This window comes from Corythoichthys intestinalis, chromosome 17 (assembly GCF_030265065.1).
Source record: "Corythoichthys intestinalis isolate RoL2023-P3 chromosome 17, ASM3026506v1, whole genome shotgun sequence".
NCBI lineage: Eukaryota > Metazoa > Chordata > Actinopteri > Syngnathiformes > Syngnathidae > Corythoichthys > Corythoichthys intestinalis.
The window spans coordinates 4,656,350-4,683,358 of NC_080411.1; the positions used below are offsets into that span (position 1 = coordinate 4,656,350).

The 27,009-nt window shown below is 39.0% G+C and overlaps 1 protein-coding gene across 2 annotated transcripts; it reads left to right on the forward strand.

Annotated features, from left to right (window-relative positions):
* The first annotated feature begins 15 nt into the window (after positions 1-15).
* Positions 16-25,610, forward strand: miga2 (mitoguardin 2). Of its 2 annotated transcripts, none has more exons than XM_057819443.1 (15): positions 16-234; positions 1,011-1,240; positions 4,065-4,275; positions 10,045-10,160; positions 10,224-10,347; positions 15,515-15,639; positions 15,752-15,869; positions 18,862-18,968; positions 19,071-19,183; positions 21,020-21,092; positions 21,169-21,255; positions 21,341-21,439; positions 23,607-23,741; positions 23,797-23,967; positions 25,247-25,610. In XM_057819443.1, exons 2-15 carry the CDS (start codon positions 1,145-1,147, stop codon positions 25,436-25,438), a joined length of 1,767 nt encoding a protein of 588 aa, XP_057675426.1. In that variant the 5' UTR covers positions 16-234; positions 1,011-1,144; the 3' UTR covers positions 25,439-25,610. The 2 variants fall into 2 exon arrangements, with proteins under 2 accessions (XP_057675426.1, XP_057675427.1); XM_057819444.1 differs by lacking the exon at positions 16-234 and adding an exon at positions 355-513.
* Positions 25,611-27,009: the final 1,399 nt, after the last annotated feature.

Consider the following 27,009-nt stretch of genomic DNA (forward strand, 5'->3'; position numbering starts at 1 on the left):
GACTTCTGTGCGTACGCAATTCCGCTAGCTTTGTCTGACACTTTATTGGATTGCAGTACGACATCCCGCAGCCTCACTTTCACCCGATTGGTCCGTAATGCGGAAGTTTCAACTTTTACGCTCGCGTGATTGGCTGTCAGTCGTGTCAATATCATCCACAGCAAAAATTTGTCTGCGGGTTTCACTTTGACTGTGACACGAGAATGCCCTTCCTTTGCCTCTTGGATGCCCACGGTATTTAGAAATGCATTTATATTACAAAAAATATCTCGCTACTAATATTATTTTTTAACCTTAAAGGGAATTTAAAACGTTAGCTTCCAGCGCACTTACAGGAGACGTGAGCTCGGCTAGCCATTGTGCTAACTAACGTCTCTTAGTACTTGCTCGTTCGCTTTTAATGATCCATATTTGTTCTTTATGTGTGTATAACTGTAAAATTAAAGTGTTTAGATGTGTTTAAACATTGTGGGTTCTAACGGGTTTCTCCGGCAATGTCGACGAACCGCCTAGGTTGGTTTGTAACATCTGTTAGCACACTTATTAACAATATAAATATGTCAAAATGGGTGCCAGGAATAATTTACAGTAAGAATCAAATGTCACGTTACACCAGCATACTAAAATGTTAGCTGAAGTTGCTCTCTATAACAGAACAGAATATAACATAAAAGAGTGAGGTCGAATGGCTTTAAACTATTTATGTAAAGTGCAAAAACACATATTTGTTTATTGTGAGCTGTCTTTTCGTGTTTGTTGTTATGAAACTTCAAAATACCGTTTATTGTATAACATGGGTTAGCAATTTTGTATATTATGCAAATTTGTAGTTTTTTTTTTTCTTTGTGAACTATGAATTATTTTTAGAAAATACTGATTGATTTGCTCTCTGGCTACCTTTCCCCTGCTTAACAGTTAATGCAAGCTTAATTACCTCCCCTAGTGTTAATTCCCTGTCTGGACTCGTCGCCTTCTTTACACGGTGGTGGCTTGTTGTTTTTGCTTGGCAGGGTAACAAGACAGATGAGGGAACATTGAAAAGCTGAATCTCCCCCCCCCCCCCCGAGCCCGGCTCATCCTGGTGCTTCAGGTGAACCCTTTTGGCTTTTCTCAAGAGAGCCGTTCCCTCTCGTGTCCGCCAGGGATGTCCATGAGAAGTACGCAGGGCATGTCCATCGCCCAGGCGTTGGCCATGACTGTGGCTGAGATACCAGTCTTCCTCTATTCCACATTTGGACAGGTAATGGCGTACTGTAAGCAACACGTCACTTTTGCTCATTAATATTCATGACATTAGCAATTGCGGCGAGGCGGGTCAACCTCCCGTTTGTCCCCAATAGTAAATGAAATAGTGTACGAAAGAGATGTTTACTGAGCTAAACCTACCAATTCTGTTCAAAAATGATGTCCCTGGTGCCAAATTCACTGGTAAAGATGTGGAAGAACATACAAATGTTCAATTAAAGAGACGCCTTGAGTGTCGAGGGCTGAAAAAGGCGGAAAAAAGAGCTGAGTTGACCTAAGCTTAGCCTTTGCTTTTTTATCGACACCTTTTTCTTATGCCACTGACAATGACATTCACCTGTTTCAGCATTGTATCCTTTACCACCATATGCCCTGTCTTTCTTATATATTATATCCTCTGGTTGTCTTATGACTCTGACCGTTCTTGGGGGCAATTTACATTGCTATTTTTGTGTAGCAATCGCAAATGCTACTCGGTGACAGCCAACGAACACTGTTAATTTTTTCATATATAACAAATAATAATAATAACAATAAGAACAAATATAAATTCTATAATTTATTTACACTTCACCCCTACTAAAGGTGTTTTTTTTACAACAGAAAAGTTAACAGTGGCAGTCAGATACCATTTAAATTTTTTCAGGTCATTCATTGTCAGACAAGGGCAGCACGGCATAACGCCACGCTAAAAAAATAAGTCAAACTATAAACTGCAATTTCTGGAGAAATTACTTTGTGTCTTTGCTGTGAGGAAAGACAGATCTTAGCCCCACCCAGGGCTATCAATAGAAAGGACAAACATGCCCGTCAATGGCATTAAACAAAGTAAATGCAATTAGAAATTAACGGGAAATTTGGACATCCATGGCCGTCAATGGCAGCACCCTCCATAAAGGTCAATGGAATCGAGGAAGTTTGGGGAACATGTCCTATTGATAATCTGGTCATTTCCTGTTGATTTGGGGACATTTTTTTCCCATTGAAAATGAATTGGAAAAATTTTGGACGTCCATGGCCGTCAATGGCATCCAGTTACTTAAGCGTCAATGGAATCCAAGTAGATTAGCATCAATTTCCAGTGAACCGTAATTTTTTTCCAAATTCTAACTTTTATGCCCCTCACCATCCCAAAATTTTGATGTCCAAATTATGTAATTAGGTCAAAAACTGTAGGACTAGATACATTTTGGAACTTTTCTTTTTTTTCTGAAAAATCGGCGTTTTTAATTTTTCGGAGCCGTTTGAAAAATTACCTGCGTCACGTGAAAATTCCGGACGTTTCGATACTTGAACGTTTACGATCGGTCAAACGATTCGGGCTGTGCGCCGCGCTGTTTTTCCCATTAAAAAATTAATGGGAAAATTTTTGGCAAATTTCCGGGGAACCATTATTTTTTTCCAAATACTGTATACTTTTATGCCCCTCACCATCCCAAAATTTTAATGTCCAAATTATGTAATTAGGTCAAAAACTGTAGGACTAGATACATTTTGGAACTTTTCTTTTTTTTCTGAAAAATCGGCGTTTAAAATTTTTCGGAGCCGTTTGAAAAATTCCCCGCGTCACGTGAAAATTCCGGACGTTTCGATACTTGAACGTTTACGATCGGTCAAACGATTCGGGCTGTGCGCCGCGCTGTTTTTCCCATTAAAAAATTAATGGGAAAATTTTTGGCAAATTTCCAGGGAACCATTATTTTTTTCCAAATACTGTATACTTTTATGCCCCTCACCGTCCCGGAATTTTTGACGCCCAAATTATGTGATTTGGTCTAAAATTGTTGGACGAGATACATTTTTGAAACTTTTTTTTTTGTTTTTTTTTTTGTGTGGAAAATAGGCATTTACGGGCGAACGGAAAATTGTTTGCAGTTGCATGGCTATCACTGCCATCGACTTGGGCGCTAGTTGAATATCAATGGGCTGTAATGTTTTTTGTTTTTGTCAAAAATCACAACCCCAAAAGTTTTTCTGCCATTGAAAATGAAAGGGAAATTTTGACGTACAAGGTGGTTAATGGCATCCCATTAGAAATGAATGGGTAAAGTTTTGGGTAAATTTTGGGGGAAGTGTAGGTTTTTGCCAAATTCTGTATGGAACTTTTATGTCCCTTACTGTCCTGGGATTTTTGATGTGTAAATTTTGTGATTTGGTCAAAAATTGTAGTAGAAGTAGCGTTTTGGATTTTTTTTCTAAAACCTGCGTTTACAGGCAAATGAAAAATTTTGGGGAGTGATCCAAAAAATTCCCTGGATTGTGCAAAAATTCCGGTCATTTTGTTATTAGAACAGTGCGGGCTGTACGGCATGCCAAATCGCATAATTTACACATCAAAAATTCCAGGATGGTAAGGCACATAAAAGTTTGGCAAAAATGTAGGATTCCCTCAAAATTAGCCAAAACCTCTCCCATTCATTTCTAATGGTATCCCATTGACAGCCATGTACGTCCAAATTTCCCATTCATTTTCAATGGCAGGAAAACATAGGAAAACATCTTGTCATTTTTGACCCAGCCCATTGGCATTTTGTGACCTGAAACCAACAGGACGTGTCCCCCAAATGGATATCAACAGGACATGTCCCCCTAATTCCCTAAATTAACAAGAAGTGGCCTGATAGATCTGTATCTATCACAGCAAAGCTCCATTGTAATTTCCCCAGAAATTGCAGTTTGTAGTCAATTCTGAATTCATTTATTTCATGTTGTCCTTCATAGGGTGGGCTTGTCATAACGCGTCTTCCAAAAAGTTTTTAAAAATGAACTCTCGATTGTGAAAAATCAGCTAGCTGTACTACCTGATGATTTGCTTTCAGTCCATCTTCTCCCAGCTGAGGCTGAGCCCGAGTTTGAAGAAGGTGCTCTTCGCCACAGCGCTGGGCAGCGTGGCTTTGGCGCTCACCGCCCACCAACTCAAGCGGCGCGGCAGGAAGAGGAAGCAGGTGGTCCATTCCAAGGAACCCCAGGCGCCGGTCGGAGTGCCCGAGGCATTACTTAGGACGGGGAGGCCGTCGTCCTTGAAGAGAGGTAGCCTGCTATTGCTAGCTAGGTCACGTCGATTGGTGAAATACTGGTGTCCATAAAGTCTCTTTTAGTCTTTACTATTTAAAAAAATGTAGCACAAATGCAACTGATAGGATATTTAATTCAAATTTGTTTTATTGTACTCAGCATTTTAAAAAAATGTTTTTACCTCATTTAATACACTAATACATGGCTCCATAAACAAGGTTGCGGGTCATTAAAAAGCATTAAAAGTCATTAAATTGATTTTGTCAAAATTCAGGCCTTAAAAAACTGAATATTCGAGGCATTAAAAATTACATAAACTTCACGGCTAAAGAAATTTTTCTTTACATGATTTATAAGGGTTGTCCGCTATTATCGGGTACGCTTGCCGATAATATCGGCCATCAAAATCATTTTAAAATGATATCAGATAATAATGAAATTAATGGTGCACGATAATTATTGGTCCGATAATTATCGGTCCGGTAATAGGAATTACGACATCATCCCGATAAGTCCAATAACATTTATAGTAGGACCGATAATATGTACTGTTCTGGCTTTGCAGTTTACACATTAGTATGGAAAATCAGTTGACCATTTGCGAGGCATTGCTCCCACCTGCTGGTCAGAATAATTCAATGCACCTATTTTTTGTTACAGTAGTTTAGTTCAATCACTTACACATTGCGGTGTCTAGCGGTAGCATTGACAGTCGAGAATGCTTTCTGTTATGTTTCCGCCTCGGAAATATATGTAAGTATTTTATGTTTACTATTACATATGGATGTGCAAAATATGTTTACTTCTGTGGTAAAGGGTCATATGTACAGAACTTCATAAGTTGTGTTATTGAAGCCAGCCAATGCTTTAGTTGCTCAAGCTAGTGTGCTATGCTATACATATAATAGTTGTGTATATGAGTGGATTGTGCAGTTTGTTGTATATTGAGTATTGAATATGTGTATTTTTCTGTTGTACTTTCACAATATTAAGACGAGGGTCTTCCCATAAACGCAAGAAAAGTCCAAGCCTTGTGGTTTATGGAAGTGCATTCATTCTTAGCTGGCCGTCGAGCAGTGCAGAAGTGAAACGCAATGTTTTTTTTTCATGTCATGATGAAAAATCTGATGAGATCAAAGGCAAATTTATGTTGAATCCACCACTATTTATTTATTTATTTTTAAAAACCTCCAGGTGTTCAAAAACTCAGGTTATACATTTAAAAAAATTATATATTTGTTATCGGTTATCGATATCGGTATCGGCTTTGAGGAGCAGGAAGTTATCGATATCGGTATCGGTTTAAAAAAATGGATATCGTGCACCCCTAATTGAAATTGGTTTTGGCCCAGTATGCATATTGCCTTCAAAGTGAATGTAGAAGCGTTTGCTCAAGGGCTGGTCACAGTTTAGCATAGCAGTTATGTTTATTGACCATTAGATGTCTCCAAACTAAGATGCTTGGGATTTGTTGTGTGAGCATACCTTTTGTATTTACGGTGCAAAAATTAAAGCAACTCTTGATAACTTTTCAGTTATGGTCGATTTTAAGGCTGCAGCTATTGATTATTTTAGTAGTCGATTAATCGATGAACTAGTTAGTTCGAATAATCGAGTCATCGGATAAGGAACATAAAAATTAAAATACCGGAGCTGAGTCTCAAACGGTATGACAAAAATAAATGAATGAGGATCTAAGTACAACAGAAGAACAATTGGCTAACTTACCGTAATTTTCGGACTATAAGCCGCTACTTTTTTCCGTCATTTTGAATCTTGCGGCTTATAGTCCAGTGCGGCTTATTTGTTGATTTATTTGGGTTAATTGGTAACATGCCTCCTTACATGCATTGCAGTGCTACAAATGTAAATTACAGTCAAAATTCATGTCCTTTGCTAATTATTTCTTCAGTTACTGTTCCAGTTGTTTAATTAATTTGGTATTTATTTATATATTTATTTGGAATTTAGTAAAACTTTATTTGACAGCGGCATCATGAGACCATCATAATTATGACATGGGCATCTTGGGCATTACTGATTGTTTATGAAACATGTCATTTAGTGTCAACCCCACAAAATATGTCACTAACTCCATTTGTGTCCAGCTCGGATCTTTACATCCATTCAAAAGTGAGATCATTTGCCGGATAACACTAAATGACATCTGTTATAAGCATTTATTGATGCTCATTACAGTGTCATATCATAATTATGCCACTGTCAAATAAAGTGTTACGAAATACTATAACTAGCAATCAATGAAACAACTGGAACAATAACTGAAGAAATAATTAGCAAAGAACATGAATTTCGACTAATTTACATCTGTAGCACTGCAATGCATGTTAGGAGGCATGTTGGACAACAACAGTGTTGACAGCAGATGGCAGCAGAGATTGACTGTCTCCTCCAAGAGAGCAGTGATGGCCAAATGAAGCTTCTTGAAGCAATGAAGCTTTGCAGCTAATTGGTTCAAAGCTTCACGGTGGTTCATTTGGTCTTATGATGTCTTATAATGCGGCTGTCAAATAAAATGTTACTGGTTAATAACTTTTGGTGTGAACATTCCATAATACTGTGAAGACAGCTGCGGCTTACATATGGATGTGGCTTATCTATGAACAAATGTCGTTTTTGTGTCACATTTGATGGGTGGCGGCTTATAGTCAGGTGCGCCTTATAGTGAGAAAATTATGGTACATAGGAAAAATCCGCTATCTTAAATGCTATAAATGCAAACTTTTTTTTTTTTAACAATACTCTTAACAAAAACAAACACAAATTCCCACAAAAAATGGTTAAATATACCTATAAACTAAATTACGAATGCATTAAAAAAAAAAAATAGCTCAAACAAAAACTTAGCTTATGTTGGTCTTAACAGGGAGCAGCTGGGTTCAGCAATGTGAATTGAGTTATGTCATATTCACTGTTGCCACTAGAGAGTGTATCCACCCAAATCAATGAAACTAAATGCAAACACTTTCAAAACAAACCATAGCACTGGAAGAATTTTCAGCAGATGACTCACCATGACTGCTTTGTACAGGTAGTCACGGGGTTACAAATGAGTTCCGTTCCTACACTGGCGACGTAACCCGAATTTCCGTATAAATTGGAATTAACTCGTTAAGTAATCCTACAAAATTACTATCCAAAAATTCCAAAAGTAATGTATTTTGTTTAATGATAGTGGATACACTGCCCTCTGGTGGCAGCATTCGTCTAGCTGGACCGCATTACTGACGAGCAGACTCGCTTGACATGGATTAAGGACAGCTGCCCTCTGGTTCGGCCTACATAAGGCTGTAAGTCGTTTCAGTTAATATATGTTCGTCTATGGATTTGTAATTAAGTTTAAAGCTACAGTTTGTGGAGTTACGAATGAGCTATTTGGATTAAGAATTGTAATATGTTAGCATTCGTAGCATTTAAGATAGCGGACTTTTGTTAGACAAATTAGGCTAATATACTAAATTTACATATTGATCAGACTAGATGGACGTTGGAATGTCACTTTTTTGTGTCAAGTGTTTTATTCTTGAAATGTGTGTCGTTTTGAACATTAGTGTACATGTGTGTTACAGCTTTACAAATTGTCGAAGGTTAAAGAAGTCAAAAGCTTCAAAAAGCACTTTTGCCCTGTAAAGATGAAGAACATCATGTTTATTGAGGATAGAACATGTCATATTATTAAAGTAAATAATAACATACTGTGAGGTACAATAAGGTACTGTGGACTCCGCCTCTGGGAACTCCGCGTATATTGCAATCCGGCTTGAAGGACCATTAAAATGTCAAGTTCAACTACCTGTATTCATGTAATACCGTTTAATCCAGGCTAAGGGATCGAAAATATATATATTTAGGGATCTAGGAAACCATGTCTCTGCACACTTGCAGCTTATATGAAGCAAAACAAACAACCGAGCAAATAAGCTATTGCATGTCCTGCGATGGGACTATTGCGCACATTGCGATGGCGATGTTCAAACAATATATTGTGCAGGCCTAGTATTGGTTTAACCCTTTAACACCTAAGCCTATTTTGGCCGAATTTGCATGCATTTGATGTTGCCTTTATATTTTAAAGAAAAAATTGTTCACAATGGCCAAGTTGGGTCCCTTTTTTAAGGACACCTTGAACTTCATGTCCAAACTGTTGTTTTCTTCACTGACCAATTATAATCCACATTTTGGACCCAAAAAGACAAAAAAAATCCCAAAATATTTTTTCAAAATTTGTAATGTTGATGTCCCATTGACAACCAAACATGCTCGACCAAACGTTTTGAAGCCTGGTAATATTTATTCTACTTGTTAGGATAAACATTCAATTGAAAAAAATAAGATTGAATAGTTTTATGTTTGACAATTCAACACAAACAGCAAGTATGGTCATAGGCGTTTTTGGCCTTTACACATACTATGGTCAAAACGGGTTATATACAGTGCAAAATAGTGAGAGAAAAAAAAAAAATATATCATCTAACACAAAAAGGGTTTGTAGGATATCTCTTTGTGAAGTTAGGTATTATATCCATCACCTTATCTAAAGTATTTACGTACATGCAACCAAGCTTCTCGAACACTCATCTTTATAAGATTTTCTTGAAGAAAAATATATATAACATTGAAAAAAAGTATTTAAAAAAATATTGACAAGTAGTTCAATTCAAATTTTTCTGGCATACGACCCAATAAAGTTTTTTTTTTTTTTTTTTTTTTTTTTGCGAACTCAATAAAGCTTCTGCATGAACAGGTCACGGAGCTGCGTCACACACAACGTCACACAGCCTACTCCGTCCCGTTTGCGCGCTGCTGTCAGCCTGTCACTTCTACTCGTAGAAACGCCGACTCATCCCAGGAAAACAACGGCAAATACGGCTCATCTTCTTCTTTGAGTAAATGAAATAATGCATTAGCTTGCGCTAAATTTAGTTTTAGATTCATTCTGCACGTTTCAAAGTCGCTCGCTCAAACTGGCCGTTGTTTGCTTCAGCATGCCTCCTTTTCCTTAGTTGGCGCCTCGCTCGGCAATGTATTATTATTTTATTTTTTCATCAAATGTCCACATTCGGTTCGTCCTTCTTGACATCACAACTGTTGGGATATGTAGTCTTTTGTGCTTCTTTCGGTTTTGAAAAAGGACAAGAAATGATGGAAATATGGAGATAGATACATGGTCCATGCAGCGTTTTAATGCATATTTATGAGTGCAATAAAACTATAAAACTCAAATGACAATATCTCCCGTTTTTCTTAGTCGATTGACTTCAAATAAAAACTGGTGTGGACATCAACTTCCGTACTTTCAAATGAGACCAACCAGCGGCACGTGGGTGACGTAATTACAGCGTGACAAAGCTTCTAAGACGACATGGGTAAACGCGTCGCTGCCGACACGTTCGGTGTTAAAGGGCGTTTGGTGTTAAAGGGTTAATATCTGTATTAGATTTTTGGCGCTGGACAATATCAAGATATCAGTTATGATTGCTGCCATCCCCTCGCAGTCAAGATGGATTGGACGTCTATCGCCGTCAATGGCACTGGAACATGATCATTCATGAGTAGTGTTATCAGCAGCCAAAGAGTTAAATGAATTCTCTATAAAGGGTTAAACAATTTTTTAAATAAAGAAGAATGAAACCGGGAAGGACTTATGCTCTCGCTCAGTATGAATATTATCATTCTGTTCAACCCTGCCTTTTCCCTTTGGTAAAACTGGGCTGTGATCTGTTAACAAAAAATGTCATATATTTACTTTTCTTGTTGGTTTAGGCCCGCTGTCAGGCCGGCAGGCGATGAGCCCCAGCACCCGCAGCAATGACACACTGAGCGGCATCTCATCTCTCGCGCCGAGTAAACATTCAAGTTCTTCACACAGCTTGGCATCTGTGAGTTATCACATGCATGTTATATGAAAAGGTTACCTCAATTTGTACATCTCTCGCTCACAGATGCGGGTCGCGACCTCCCCGAATCAGTCGGTCAATCCACCGACGCCTTGGGAGGCCGAAGAGACTGCAGAAGGGCAGACGGCCGCCGTTGAAGAAGCCAATGCGGAGAATCTCTATCTAATGGGTAAAATGATCCTCTCTATTACCTCCAAAAGACTTGTAGCATAGACTTCATAATGGTATTGATGGGACACGGGGCGCAGGGCCGATCAACAAGGGGCCTGAATTGTTGGCGTGGCCGTCAAAGCTGACCGAGTGGAATCGCAGACAAAGAGCTTTTTTCGTTGAAAATTCTTGTGAATACAGTGGGGAAAATAAGTATTTATTCAAGCACCAATTGTGCAAGTTCTCCTACTTGAAAAAAATTAGAGAGGCCTGTAATTGTCAACATGGGTAAACCTCAACCATGAGAGACAGAATGTGGAAAAAAAACAGAAAATCACATTGTTTGATTTTTAAAAAATTCATTTCCAAATTAGAGTGGAAAATAAGTATTTGGTCATCTACAAACAAGCAAGATTTCTGGCTGTCAAAGAGGTCTAACTTCTTTTAACGAGGTCTAATGAGGCTCCACTCGTTGCCTGTATTAATGGCACTTGTTTTTACTTATTATCGGTATAAAAGACCCCTGTCCACAACCTCCGTCAGTCACACTCCAAACTCCACTGTGGCCAAGACCAAAGAGCTGTCGAAGGACACCAGAGACAAAATTGTAGACCTGCACCAGGCTGGGAAGACTGAATCTGGAATAGGTAAAACGCTTGGTGTAAAGAAATCAACTGTGGGAGCAATTATTAGAAAATGGAAGACATACAAGTCCACTGATAATCTCCCTCGATCTGGGGCTCCATGCAAGATCTCACCCAGTGGCGTCAAAATGATTACAAGAACGGTGAGCAAAAATCCCAGAACCACACGGGGCGACCTAGTGAATGACCTACAAAGAGCTGGGACGACAGTAACAAAGGCTACTATCAGCAACACAATGCGCCGCCAGGGACTCAAATCCTGCCAGACGTGTCCCCCTGCTGAAGCCAGTACACGTCCAGGCCCGTCTGTCGTTTGCTAGAGAGCATTTGGATGATCCAGAAGAGGACTGGGAGAATGTGTAATGGTCAGATAAAACCAAAATAGAACTTTTTGGTAGAAACACATGTTCTCGTGTTTAGAGGAGAAAAATACCTAATTGCATCCGAAGAACACCATACCCAATGTGAAGCATGGGGGTGGAAACATCATGCTTTGGGGCTGTTATTCTGCAAAGGGACTAGGACGACTGATATGTGTAAAGGAAAGAATGAGTGGGGCCACGTATCGAGAGATTTTGAGTGAAAATCTCCTTCCATCAGCAAGGGCATTGAAGATGAGACGTGGCTAGGTCTTTCAGCATGACAATGATCCCAAACACACAGCCAGGGCAACAAAGGAGTGGCTTCGTAAGAAGCATTTCAAGGTCCTAGAGTGGCCTGGCCAGTCTCCAGATCTCAACCCCATAGAAAATCTGTGGAGGGAGTAGAGCTGGGCGGTAAACCGAAAAATTTCCGTCACCGAAATTCTTCACGATGACCGACGTAATTTTGACCATGTCGGTAAATTCGGTAAATTAATAAAACAAGAAAATAGTCTTTTCATCCCGCTTTGACTCTGTTGTTCGTCTATGCTCATTCCCCTTTAAGAAAGCAGTGAATGTACTTACGTAGGGAGTCACGTGATCATCAGGAAGCCAATCAAACAGAAGCCCGGTAAGCTAACGCTAGCAGCTAATGCTACAAGCAAAACGTGATGGAGTGTGGCTTAAGGGAGGTTCGCCAAACTTTCACCCGACATTTAATAGACTCTTGGTGGCATCCAGACGGGCTTTCACCAGCTGTCCTCCCTTGTTCTCACAATTTCCGGAGATGGTGCTTTCAGTGCTTTCTACCGGTAGCCAGGCCACAGGCTAACGCTAGCCGCTAACGCTAGCGGCCGCTAGCGGCTAACGCTACAAATGAACGTGATGGAGTCGGATAGCGGCTCTAACCTTGTCAAAACGGCTGAATTTAATGAGTGGATTGGGCATGGACTGCATCTAGCAATTACTATGTCGCGTTATTTTGTATCTGACTGTGTGTGATTTCTCTGATAGCTTTTGTGATGGTAAAGCATTCAGCATAAAGCACAAATGGCCCCAGCTATTTTTCTGTATGTGTTTAATTCTGTGTCATTATTGCTATCATAAAATCTTAAGTGTTTCATTTGCAGAAGATCAATATAGCTTTAATGTGTGTCTGTCTGTCTGTTTGGGGGTTCATGTATGTGTGCATTTATTAAAAAATGCACTGGGGGGGGGGGAGACCCTGAAACCATAAAGTAAACACTTGTATTGAATAATTATGTCACAGCAGCCATTAACAATAAATTGTCTTTTTGAAGTGTACTGTTCGAGCTGCAAGTCATTTGTGTTACAATGACATGTTTGCACAGGCATATCGATTTTGACAATGTACATTGTTCAAGCCATACACTCTGTTATAAATGCTCATACTTGAATTCTTATTGTTTACAATTCATTTGTATAAACCTAATGTCTAGACTGCATGTACATTTGTTAAATATATCAAATTGAATGCTGGTAACTAAATCAACAAGAAACTGTTAATCTGTATTTCATGCATTGATTCATATTTTCAAATTATATAACAGTCCGCTTGGACGACTTTATCGTCATTTATCGTTATCGAGATAAATCTGCTCCATTTATCGTGATACATGTTTAAGGCCATATCGCCCACCCTTAGGAGGGAGTTGAAAGTCCGTGTTGCCCAACGACAGCCCCAAAACATCACTGCTCTAGAGGAGATCTGCATGGAGGAATGGGCCAAAATACCAGCAACAGTGTGTAAAAAGCTTGTGAAGCGTTACAGAAAATGTTTGGCCTCCGTTATTGCCAACAAAGGGTACATAAAAAAGTATTGAGATGAACTTTTGGTATTGACCAAATACTTATTTTCCACCATGATTTGCAAATAAATTCTTTAAAAATCAAACAATGTGATTTTCTGTTTTTTTTTTTTCCACATTCTGTCTCTCATGGTTGAGGTTTATCCATGTTGACAATTACAGGCCTCGCTAATATTTTCAAGCAGGAAAACTTGCACAATTAGTGGTTGACTAAATACTTATTTGCCCCATTGTAAGTGCACTTATTTTCAAAGCTACACACATTACTAAACACAATAAAACACTTGAAACAAAAGAATTTGTGTTCAAACATCCATGTAGTCTAATCAATATGGAGATTGTCGATTAAATTAGCCTAATTTGTCTAACAAGTCCGCTAGCTTAAATCCTATGAATACTAACCTATTTACAGTTCTCATAGCAAATCAATCGCTCACATGTAACTTCATAGTCTAGCTGTAAACTTAATTATAAATGCATACATGAACATACATTGGCTGAAACAACTTACAGCCTTATGTGGGCCAAACCAGAGCGCAGCTATCCTTTATCCACGTTAGACGTCTGCTTCTTGGTCATACAAGGCGACAGTCCAGCCAGACCCAACGTTTCCACCAGAGGGCAGTGTATCCTTCATCATTAAACAAAACACAATAATTTTGGTCTTTTTAGATAATTATTTGTGGTACTTAGATGGTTAATTCCGATTTACTCGGAAATTCGGGTTACGCCGCCAGCGTAGGAACGGAACTCGTTCATAACCCGGGGAAACCTGTTGATGGAAAATATACTAGCATGGCTCTAATTTTAGTCAGTCTGGAGCCCTGATATGTTATCATTAGAACATTAAAGAATAGTTGGAAACGTGTATATAAAATATTAATAATATAAATAACATGCATTGAATAATGTATAAATGCAATGTACATTCATTCTTACTCATGATGTGTGTGCGTGTAATGGTACATACATACGTAAATGTAAGTAAAGTTTACATAAATATGTTGTTACAATTCTTTTATATAATAATGTAAGATTTTTTAAAGAGTTTGCGATGCCCTGAGGCCGCAAAAGTTGAGCTGCGAAGTAGCAAGGGATCACTGTAATATATTTCTTATATTTAGCATATTGAAAAGTACGTAGTATGTTAGAAAACATTCAGAAAGCTTAGTGTAAGTATTTTTACCCCCAAAGGTATTTGGCGCCCTAGGCAACCGCCTAGCTTGCCTATGCTGAGGGCTGGCACTGCTTGTGGCAAAATGTGACACTAGGTGACTGGTCTCAATTATGGTCTTGATTTTTTTAATGATTAATAATTATTTTTATATATAATGTAGTACATTAATAGAATTATTACAATTAAAATTAATAAAACAAAAATAAACTCTGGGTATGAATTAGTGCTGCAACGATTAATCGATTAACTCAAGTATTCGATTAGAAAAAAAATATTCAAATTAAATTTTGTCGCCTCGAGTATTCGTTTTATCAAAGTGGCCTTGTAATGGTTTATTTTGAAAGTGTTTACATTTAGTTTATTGATTAGGGTGGATACATTGCCCTCTGGTCTGCCTCGTTTCACATGGCTGACTCCAACTGCTCCAAATTAAGACCAACGTAAGCTCAGTTTTTGTTTGGGCTAATGTTTTTTTTAATGCATTCGTAATTTAGTTTATATGTATATTTAGCCGTTTTTTTTGTGGAAATATGAGTCTGAACCATTTTTTAAGATCATTGGGGGAAAAAAAGTTAGCATTTTATAGCATTTAAGCTAGCGGACTTTTGTTATTTAAGTTAGCCAGTTGTTCTTTTGTTGTACACAGGTCCTCACTTATTTATGTTTAATACCATTTGAGGCTCAGCGCAGGTATTTTAATTTTTCATGTTCCTTATTCGATTACTCGATTATTCGAACTAACTAGTTCATCGATTAATCGACTACTAAAATAATCGATAGCTGCAGCCCTAGTATGAATAAATAAATGAAAAATAGAATAATAAATAAAAACTCTGATTATGACCCCCAATAACAAAAAATGGTTTTGTCTATTTTTTAAATTTCAAATTTTCATTTACCTCGTTGCCTTCCATTGGCAAAGGTAACCTTCTACTTGAGTTAGATTGATCGGACTGGCTGTGAATGCCATTGACAATGCTAGACATCGAATCCATTTGGACAAGGAAGGCTGGCAGGGATTATTCATTAGTTGTTATTTGCTGCCAGGCTCACCCAGTCAAAATGAATTGAACGTGTTGAGCCATCAATTGCAGCCAATGTGGTCAATGATTACCTCATAAAGGGTTCGAAGTTAATTTTCCAAAACGTTCCGTTGTGCCTCCCCTCTTTTCAGGCATGGAGCTTTTCGAAGAAGCCCTCCACAAATGGGAGCAGGCGCTGCACGCGCGCCATGCCCGCAGGAATTTGAGCAGCAGCAACAGCAGCTTGACGCTGCAGGGGGCGATGGCCGGAGACGCGGTAAGTTTCGTAGCTTGGTGACCCCTAAAAGGAAACCCACGTTCACGTGGGTGACATTTAGCTAAATGGACCCTTTTCTCCAATTGTTTCAAACGATTCTCCGTCCTACCAGACAGAGGCGCAAAACAAAGTGTTTGCCGACAAGCTGGAGACGCTGCTGCATCGTGCGTATCACCTGCAGGAGGATTTTGGCGGCAGCATTCCTGCTGACAGCGTTCTAGCTGACTTTGGTAGGAGAAGACAAAACAAAAAAAAAAAAGGAAAAAAATCAAAACTGAACAACAAAAGAAAAATCACTATTTAGCAAAAATTAAAATGTTTACATGTAAACTAAAACATTCTGACAGAGTGTATGCAAATGTATTGAACTTGACTCATCCGCTGCCATTGACAGTGAGGGATGTCCAATCTGGTTAGTTCGGGAGAAAATGTAAGTATTGGCTGCCATTGACGGCAATATGTTTGCTGCCAGCCCATCTCAGTCAACATGGATTGGATGTCTGTAGTAGGCATAAGCTGGTATGAGATTATGACGGTATGATAATCTGAAGCAAAAATACTGCATTATCAGTTTTTCATTTAAAACTCTAAAATGTGAATGTGCTAATAATGCTAATGTGTTATCTTGAGATGTATGGGTTAAAAAAAACATTTTTCCATTGAACCGTTTTAAAAAAAAATTTCACAACGTATTTGAAAATTGGCAGATGTTTACAATGGCGGAAGACTTTACAAAAGTGAGCTAATGGTAGAGGCGAAACTAGGGAGCCGTCTTGGCATGCTAACTAGCCACGTTCTCTGCCTCGTTAAAAAGCTTACAATATTTTATTTGTTTTACCATCGCTAGACACACTAAACTAGCGTGAGGGAACTCTCGTAGCTGGTGGGAAACGTCCATGACAGTGTTTACTTACCTTACATTTTGTGTAAGGTGACGGATGATGGTCACGTAAATGTGAAATCATGTTGGAGGTGTTGCCTGCACGTCAGCTGACCTTGCTCTTTGAGCCGCCGCTCTCTCTTTCTTTTCGGTAGCTGAAGTACTCCCATACTAGCGACTTTTGTCTGTTTTTGCGGGGGGGGGAAGCTCAGGTGTAGTGTCATTGACAGACATAGGACAGAGCAACAATTGGAATGGGATGGGTGAGCACTGCCGATTCAAGCCACGGATTTCACGCTACATTTGTGGGACCTCAAAAATAGTTAATACCGTAACTACGGTATGACGGAACATTTTAGCGGTTTTGAAAGCGTGACGTTTTCATACCACGGTATAGAGTGGGGCAAATAAGTATTTAGTCAACCACTAATTGTTAGTAATTGTTACTAATAGTTAGTTAGTTCTATATAGAAAACACCCACCGGCGGCTACAGACTACGCATGTGCCGGTTACTGGTTTCAAGGTACAGTGGGGCAAATAAGTATTTAGTCAACCACCAATTGCGCAAGTTCTCCCACTTGAAAATATTAGAGAGGCCTGTAATTGTCAGCATGGGTAAACCTCAACCATGAGAGACAGAATGTGGAAAAAAAAAACCAGAAAATCACATTGTTTGATTTTTAAAGAATTTATTTGCAAATCATGGTGGAAAATAAGTATTTGGTCATCACCAAAAGTACTTCTCAATACTTTGTTATGTACCCTTTGTTGGCAATAACGGAGGCCAAACGTTTTCTGTAACTCTTCAAAAGCTTTTCACACACTGTTACTGGTATTTTGGCCCATTCCTCCAAGCAGATCTTCTCTAGAGCAGTGATGTTTTGGGGCTGTCGTTGGGCAACATGGACTTTCAACTCCCTCCACAGATTTTCTATGGGGTTGAGACCGGAGACTGGCTAGGCCACTCCAGGACCTTGAAATGCTTCTTACGAAGCCACTCCTTTCTTGCCCTGGCTGTGTGTTTGGGATCATTGTCATGCTAAAAGACTCAGCCACGTCTCATCTTCAATGCCCTTGCTGATGGAAGGAGATTTTCACTCAAAATCTCTCAATACATGGCCCCATTCATTCTTTCCTTTACACAGATTAGTCGTCCTGGTCCCTTTGCAGAAAAACAGCCCCAGAGCATTATGTTTCCACCCCCATGCTTCACATTGGGTATGGTGTTCTTCGGATGCAATTAGGTATTTTTCTCCTCTAAACACGAGAACATGTGTTTCTACCAAAAAGTTCTATTTTGGTTTCATCTGACCATAACACATTCTCCCAGTCCTCTTCTGGATCATCCAAATGCTCTCTAACGAACTGCAGACGGGCCTGGACGTGTACTGACTTCAACAGGGGGACACGTCTGGCAGTGCAGGATTTAAGTCCCTGGCGGCGCATTGTGTTACTGATAGTAGCCTTTGTTACTGTGGTCCCAGCTCTCTGTAGGTCATTCACTAGGTCCCCCCGTGTCGTTCTTGGATTTTTGCTCAACGTTCTTGTTATCATTTAGCTCACTGTTCTTGTTATCATTTTGACGCCACGGGGTGAGATATTGCATGGAGCCCCAGATCGAGAGAGATTATCAGTGGTCTTTTGTGTCTTCCATTTTCTAATAATTGCTCCCACAGTTGATTTTTTTCACACCAAGCGTTTTACCTATTGCAGATTCAGTCTTCCCAGCCTGGTGCAGGTCTACAATTTTGTCTCTGGTGTCCTTCGACAGCTCTTTGATCTTGGCCATAGTGGAGTTTGGAGTGTGACTGACTGAGGATGTGGACAGGTGTCTTTTATACCGATAATGAGTTATAACAGGTGCCATTAATACAGGTAACGAGTGGAGCCTCATTAGACCTCATTAGAAGAAGTTAGACCTCTTTGACAACCAGAAATCTTGCTTGTTTGTAGGTGACCAAATATTTATTTTCCACTCTAATTTGGAAATAAATTCTTTAAAAATCAAAAAATGTGATTTTCAGTTTTTTTCCCCCACATTCTGTCTCTCATGGTTGAGGTTTACCCGTGTTGACAATTACAGGCCTCTCTAATCTTTTCAAGTAGGAGAACTTGCACAATTGGTGATGGACTAAATACTTATTTGCCCCACTGTACCTTGAAACCAGTAACCGGTACATGCGTAGTCTGTAGCCGTCGGTAGGTGTTTTCTATATAGAACTCCTTTGACTAACTAACTACCACAAGACATATTCCGTGAAGCGAGACATAGAACATGTTTATGGTTGAGATGAATTCAAACTAGTTAAAAACAGAATGTGCTGTCATATTTCCCTGGCAGAGAGCGAAGGAACGCTCATTTTACCCCCGCTGGAGAGTTTCCAGCTGCTGCCTGATGATGACGCCGCTACAGTCTCGTCGGACGACTCCTTCTTTTCTGCCGTGGAGGTCAGCTCTGTTCATCAACCACCATGATGACTGCAGCATAAGCGTGCATGTTGTGTTTCTTCTTTTTAAAATTTTTTAAATTATTATTATTATTTTTTTTAGATGTTTGACACCATCTCATTACAAGACCCCTACCAGCTCCTAAAGCCTGCCCCGCTCTATGAGGAAGCTTTGGCTCGTGTCAGAGAAGAACGGGTGGCCTACAGGTCGCTAAGGTACCAGATGATTCAAAACTAGATTGTTTTATCGATTAGTATCGGTCTCCTGAACAAGTTAGAAATGGTGGTGAATAAAATTTCGAGACAAATGCCATACATTCCGCCCTATATAGTGGCTACAAGATTTTCAAAAGCCACACCTGACTATATTCACAATTCCAATGAGGTTGGGACGTTGTTGTAAACATAAACAAAAACAGAGTACAGTGATATGTGCATAATAATGTCCAAACTATTTTTATTTTAATGCATGACCATAGATGTCATTACCTTCATTACCTCACTACCTTCATTTAAGCATTTATTCACAAGACTTCGCCAGAAAAGCTTTGTTTGCTAACAGAGTAGCATTGAACTTCGACAATATACGTAAAATAAAGGCTAACTGCACAGTTTCTTTGCTTTTTAACCAAGAATCGAGACTGTTTTACGTCCATACAGTATCTATGAAGCATTCGGGGATTCGGGGATCATGTGCAGATGAGTGAGGTATTGCTCGTGTCGCGTTCAAGACCTGCTCAGATTTCTAGCCATCAGCCACTTCGCTGTCTGCGACAATGTGGACCCCAGCACGTCGACTTTACATCATTTTATTAGACTCGTCAAGTGTCGATATACACGAAATGTCCTTTCCATTTTATCCATATGTGACGACCGTCAATCATCCCCTTGTGTTTTATTCCACACACAAGGTGGCTAGAAATCCGAACAGTTGTTGAACGCGACACGAGCAGCTATCCAACAGCGCCAAGGTGCCAAGCAAGCTTAATCGTCTTTTCAATACGAAATACCTGTTGCTTCAAAACAAGTCGATGGACTTTTTTGTTCTCCTTCGTGGAAACAGAGAAACGGGCAACTTTTTTGAGAAAGTTAAATGAGAAAGCCCTCAAAGCCATACCTTGTTGCTGAACTTGTTGCTAAAGTCTCACACTGTGCCAGAAACATTAATACTACATGCCTGTGAGACCATTGTCAGCGAGATGCTCGGCCTTGATGGGGTTAAAGACATTGCTAAAGTCACCCTGTCTTAGGTTTTCAAGCCTAACTGCTATTAAAAATCAGACCGAGAGCTGAAGATGATTCCTGCCAGGGTATTTATGCTTTGTGTTCATCTAAACAGGCACAAGTTTCACACTAAGTATAAATATTTTGAAAATAATATATAATTAAATATACGGTACAGGAAGTAATTTTGGAACATTTTTGTTTTTTGGCGTGGTACGAGATTTTTTTCCAATGTAAAAACGCGTCGTGACTCAGAAAAGGTTGAAAAACACTGATAAGAATGAATAAGTAAAAGTGAAAGTAAAAATGACTATAAATACAAAATAAGATTCAAAGATTGAAAATAAATATGGAAATAATAGGGCAGTAAAAATAAATTTAAATACAAAAATTAATGTGGAAATAAATACAAAAATATATAAATGGCATTTTATATCAATAAATAAAAGGGTTTTGCTCTCGTGTTATTGTCATGAAAATGCAGAGGGAAATGTTATCCAAATATGGGGCCGGTCGAATGTGTGCCTTGAGTTGAAATGTGAATGAGCGAGTGAAATGAAAAACGCGTATTTGTTGTTTATGTACAGTAGATGCTAATGCGATGTATGCTAGCACTACGCTAATGAGGATGCTAACATTAAATGCAATGCAGTCGTAACGGAATGCACTCAAAAGCAGCAGTGTCCTCATGATGTTGAATGAAGGAAATGAAGCATGATGCTTGTTAACCTCTTAGAAATCCTTATTATAGCTGCTTTTGTATTAAAGCCACAGTATTCAAAAGGAGAGCAAAAATTAGGGGCTCATTTTTTCCAAATGTCCTACCAGGACTGAACTACTTGAATGTTACGGGGACCACGATTTCCTGGCAAAGCTGCACTGCGTGAGACAAGCATTCCAGGTGGGTTTTCATTTTCACATCTCTCATAAAGTGGAAACATTCATAAATTAATTTTATTATTCTCCTTATTATTTAGATGCTGTTGTTAGATGAGACTCACCGCACATTCTTCATGGAGACGGGCAAGCAAATGATAGCCGGCCTAATGGTGAAGGCCAACAAGGTGATGACGGAGTAGTTGTACTTCAATATTTCTGCTTTTTTGTACTCCCACTGAGTTTTTAATGCTGATAATTTGCAATATTTAGAGTCCTAAAGCATTTCTGGAAAGCTATGAGGACATGCTGCTATACACTCAGAGAGAAGAGACGTGGGCCGTCACCAAGATGGAACTGCAGGGTCGAGGGGTGAGCCTTTAAGTTGTGGCTTACTTAGCCCATCACAACCATTATTATAAATACATAAACTGGGAATGAAATTAATATTAACTCCTTGACAGAGGTGGGTAGAGTAGCCAAAAATAAGACTAGCGTTAGTTCAAAATGATATTACTCATGTGAAAGTAGTCATCCAAAAGATGTACTCAAGGACAAGTAAAAAAGTATTCAATGAAAAGAATACTTAATTAATGAGTAACATTGTGAATAACTGCTTACAATCATTCATTCATTTTCTGAGCCTCTTATTCTCACAAGGGTCGCGGGGGTGCTGGCGCTTTGCATTGCAAAGACCCAGATAGTAAAATTCTATTTTTTTTAAATGGGATTTCTTCGGCACGGCGCACAACCCGAGCCGCTTGACCGATCGGCACCATTCAAATATCGAAACGACCCGAATTTTCGCGCGACGCAGGGAATGTTTTGAACGACCCTGAAAAAATTTCCGTTTGCCCGTAAACACCGATTTTTCAGCAATTTTTTTTTCTGAAAAATAAAATAAAAGTATCTAGTTGAAAACAATGTGCTGTTTTCCAGCTGAGTGTGCGTTATCATCACTAAGTTAGCATTGCCTTGTAGACGCTACAATATAGTGATAATATATGTTTTATTACCGTATTGGCCCAATTATAAGACGGCCCTGATTATAAGACAACCCCTCTTTTTCAAGACTCAAGTTTGCAAAAACTCTTTTTGAACACCAAATTAATTTTTATACAGAAAATAATTACAGTACATCCGAAGCAAATGATTATAACAATATACAGTGCCCTCCATAATTATTGGCACCCCTGAAAAAGATGTGTTTTTTAGCTTCTAATAATGTTTTTTTTATTCAAATAATATGGGACCTTAATGGAAAAAAAGAGAAAAATCCAACCTTCTGCATTCATTCAGTGGGGAAAAAAATCCCACATAAAGAAATATTTATTTGACATCAAATAATGTGTGTCTCAATTATTAGCACCCCTGGTGTTAATACTTTGTACAACCCCCTTTTGCCAACCAATCAAGGTCTAGGGACTGAGATGGCCATGGGAGGAGCTTAATTTTGTGTCTGGTGAACCATTTCTGTGTAGATTTGGCCATATGTTTAGGGTCATTGTCTTGCTGAAAGACCCAGTGACGACCCATCTTCAGCTTTCGGGCAGAGGGCAACAGATTTTGATTTAAAATGTCTTGGTATTTCAAAGCATTCATGATGCCATGCACCCTAACAAGGTTCCCAGGGCCTTTGGAAGCGAAACAGCCCCACAGCATCACTGACCCACCCCCATACTTCACAGTGGGTATGAGGTGCTTTTCAGCATGCGCATCTTTCGTGGCACGCCAGACCCACTTAAAGTGTTTGGTTCCAAAAAGCTCAATCTTGGTCTCATCTGACCAAAGCACAAGGTCCCAGTTGAAGCCTGGAAAGCATAAATAAATACACTTGTATTGAAGGTTGGATTTTTGTCTTTTTTTTCCCATTAAGGTCCCATATTATTTGAATTAAAAAGAAAATTATTAGAAGCTAAAAAACACATCTTAACCAGGGATGCCAATAATAATGGAGGGCACTGTACTGTGAGGTACAATTAGGTACTGTTTGTGCGACTTTAAAAAAAAAAAAAAAAAAAAAATGACTGGAGACAAAAAAAAAATAACATAAGTTGAGTACGTCGTAACCCGGGCACTACCTGTACATGTATACTGTATATATATATTGTGGTGCTTATGATATTTATATCAAGTCAGGCTCAATTTTAAGGTAAATGAAATCACCAACCACAGTGGGGAGAACAAGTATTTGATACACTGCCAATGGGTTTTCCCATTGGCAGTGTATCAAATACTTGTTCTCCCCACTGTATGTAACGTCATGGTGCAACTGTGAAGGTACAAAGAAAGTGAGTCTGACTTTGAGAAGCTAAATTCCTTCGTTAAATGTAGAAAGTGCCATGATGTTTTAATATAATACTTTTATTTTGAAAACAGCCGTGTCAAAGGAATCAAAGAGCCGCATATGGGTCTGGAGCCGCGGGTTGTTGACACCTGGGTTATATGTTCCTGTTTTATATAAAGCCACAATCTGGACATTTGAACTTCAAGGATTTAGGGATGTTGGTTCATTTCATAAATCTGTTTGCTTTCAAAGGTGGTGTGCATGAGCTTCTTTGACATAGTGCTGGACTTTATCCTGATGGATGCCTTTGAAGACTTGGAGAACCCGCCCTCGTCAGTGGTGGCCGTGCTGAGGAATCGCTGGCTCTCGGACAGCTTTAAAGAAACGGTGAGGGAATCGCATACGCGCGAATGTGTGTGATCTTAACATTTCAGCATTTCAGGCTTTGGCGACGGCTTGCTGGTCCGTGTTGAAGGCCAAAAGGCGTCTCCTTATGGTTCCCGACGGCTTCATTGCCCACTTCTACACCATATCGGAGCATGTGAGCCCTGTTCTAGCCTTTGGCTTTTTAGGCCCCAGGCAGCACTTGAGTGAAGTGTGTACGATATTCAAGGTGAGTGCTGGACGTCAAGAAATTTGATATAAGTTAAAGTTTTACATGGTTATCCTGACAGTCAGTGGGAAAAATAAACACATTCAGTATAGGCCTGAACGATATTGGAAAAAACGATATCTGCGATTTTTTTTGGGTTTGCGATATTAAAAAAAAATATATTTTTTTTTTCTAAAGAAATTTTTACTAGATGACTTGAATAGCTTTTTGGAAAGACTTTGAATGACTCATCATGACCACAGTGTACAGTATTCCATCGTTTTTCACGGTTAACAGGGACCAGAACCCGCCGCGATAAGTGAAAAGCCCCGAAGTAGTGCACACCCCCATTTTTGTGTGTGTGTGTGTGTGTGTGTGTGTGTACTCAATGTAATTTATTCAGATCTAGCACTGGAAAGAAATACATATAAGACATGTTTTTTCTCACTTTTTTCCCCAAAGGATGATTTTAAAAAATGTATATTTATAGATATATATATTTTAACAACTGGTTTTTTAGCACTTCAAATGTAATAATTATGATCAGTTTTAAACATAACTGTCCCACTGAATCATTTTTAAACAAGAATAAAGTACTGTGGTAGACAAATGCTTGGCTTAATTATATGCTTCTGTTTACCTAACATGGCTGTGACTCTTGGAGTGACATGTAGAAATTACAAACTCCTCATAATCACTTCTGGTTGGTAATGTATCAAATACTTATTTCATGCAGTTAAATACAAATTTATTATTTAAAAAATTATACAATGTGATTTTCTGGATTTTTGCATTAGATTCCGTCCCTCACAGTTGAAGAGAACTTATGATACAAATTACAGACCTCTACATGGCTTGCAAGTGGGAAAACCAGCAAAATCGGCAGTGTATCAAATACTTGTTCTCCCCACTGTATTTCTCGATCGTCTTCACATTCTCCCCCCTCAGGGAAAGGGGGTGAGAGAGGCTGTGCGAGCGAATGAAACCGAACAAAGGTTTGTGGATTGGAAAAAACCCCAAAAAACTATAGCATGTCCTTGCGATGGGACTATCGCGCATGCGCACATCGCGATGGCGATGTTTAAACGATATATCGTTCAGGCTTAATTCAGTATGTGACATACTGTATGTTTATTTTTCCGACTGAGTTTGACTGACCTTGCCACATACAGTATGTGCCAAGGTCAAACTAAGGGAAAAAAATGCTTCTCATAGTCCGGAAAGTTTCTGGCAGTCGTTGTGAATCTGAAATATTTGCGGTGAACCAGCTTTAAACGTGAGTCTTTTCTGCCATCAACAGCAACAAATTGTGCAGTACCTCAAGGACATGTTTGATCACGACAAGGTACGCTTCACCTCAGTGCAGTGCCTGGCCGAGGACATCTTAAAACTCTCGCACCGCCGCAGCGACATCCTACTGGGCTACCTGGGCATCGACGGCCTCCAGGAGCTCAACGGGGGCCCGGCCGGTGACATGCAGGGACCCCACTAAACTCGGGTGCTATTCATTTGTTGGGTTACCAGATACTATCAACAAATCCGTCACGGAACGAAGAACGTGTCCGATGCGGGATCGGCAGCTGCTCCGCGGTCACCTTCATGCATAAGTGCGCGTTAGCATTTTTTTTTTCTCAAAATATTAAATATTTTGACCTCAAACTCTACTTGAACTTTGTTGCACTGCAGCTAATTTATTCCAGTCTGGATCGGTGGACAGTGTGACTGGCAGCACATGTTGCTCTTCTGTGGGTGGGAACTTCCATTTGAAGCTTGATGTAAAATTTTAGAGGTAAAAGGTTACAGGGATATATCTTTACATTTGAATCATACCGTATATTCATATCAGTGATAAACACTGTACATAAGAGATTATCTTTCGCTTGAATGTTTTTTTTTTCTGCTTTACATTTAGTCTCCAGCATTTGTCCACGTTTTCAAACCGGCCTCTAATTGACTGATACATGTTCATCTAGTAAATTTAATATATCATACAGGGGCAAAGTTACAAACAAAAAAAAGTTGCTTATGTTTGATCTGTGTGCCGCATGGGAAATATGTTCTTATAAACCAAATCAAATGTATTACATTGTACCTTATAGTGATGACTTAAATTGCCAAAATATGGAGGGGGGAGGGGTCAAATTGTGTCCTCGCCATTCCCTTCTTGTTCAATTCCTTAAATTCCATTGCCTGTAAAAAATGTATATTGATGTTGATTCCCTGTATTAAATGTTATTTTTGATTATGAAACAACACAATAAACATAATTCTAATGATTTCAATAATACATAAAACATCATATTTGTATTTTAATTTGTTTTTGCTTCACTCTTATTTCTTCTGCATGGACTTTCGGCTCGTGGCGTACCTGATGGTCTGATTGGTTGGCATGAGAGGCTCTCGTAGCAACGGGCAGAGGTGGGTAGTAACGCGTTACATCTAATCAGTTATATTTACTTGAGTAACTCTTTGAGTAATACTATTATAATACTATTTTACTTTAGTAGATTTGTGAAGAAACATTACTCTTACTCCACAACTTTGAGCTACACTAGAGTCATTACATTTTTCGTCTTTAATCTACGTATTGACTTTATTATTGCCAGAAATGCTGACAGAAAAAAACAACCACCACTCCATTGTATCAATCAGAGTTAACAATGTTTTTCCTCCAATAGAGGGTACTCGTGTTCTTTAGACGGCTGATGTTTCATATTATTGTTCTGAATTCGATTATTTTTGAACAATTTGGCCTAGTATGGTCATGTAATAGGTTGTATAACAGTATAATAACAGTTCATGTCGAAGCTGTGCTGAGAAAAAAAATACCATGATTTAAAACATACGCGGAGTTTAAGGGGGGCCCCCGGTGGCTGAAAAGTGTCATTGCATGTAATTGACTTTCCTATATATGATTTTAAATTTAAGAGTTTTACGGTAAAATGTTGTCTATAAAATTTGTAAAGAGGTAAAACAACAAAAATGAATGAAATGTACAAAAAAAGATATATTTATAATGGCTCGAACAGATCATGTGATTCGCACCTTAGACGGTCATTTGCT

Coding starts and splice junctions, on each gene's coding strand:
- miga2 (XM_057819443.1), top strand. CDS start 1,145: ATGTCCATGAGAAGTACGCAGGGCATGTCCATCGCCCAGGCGTTGGCC. Junction 4,276..10,044: donor GCCGTCGTCCTTGAAGAGAG/GTAGCCTGCTAT, acceptor TTGTTGGTTTAG/GCCCGCTGTCAGGCCGGCAG. Junction 21,093..21,168: donor GCGTGAGACAAGCATTCCAG/GTGGGTTTTCAT, acceptor CTTATTATTTAG/ATGCTGTTGTTAGATGAGAC.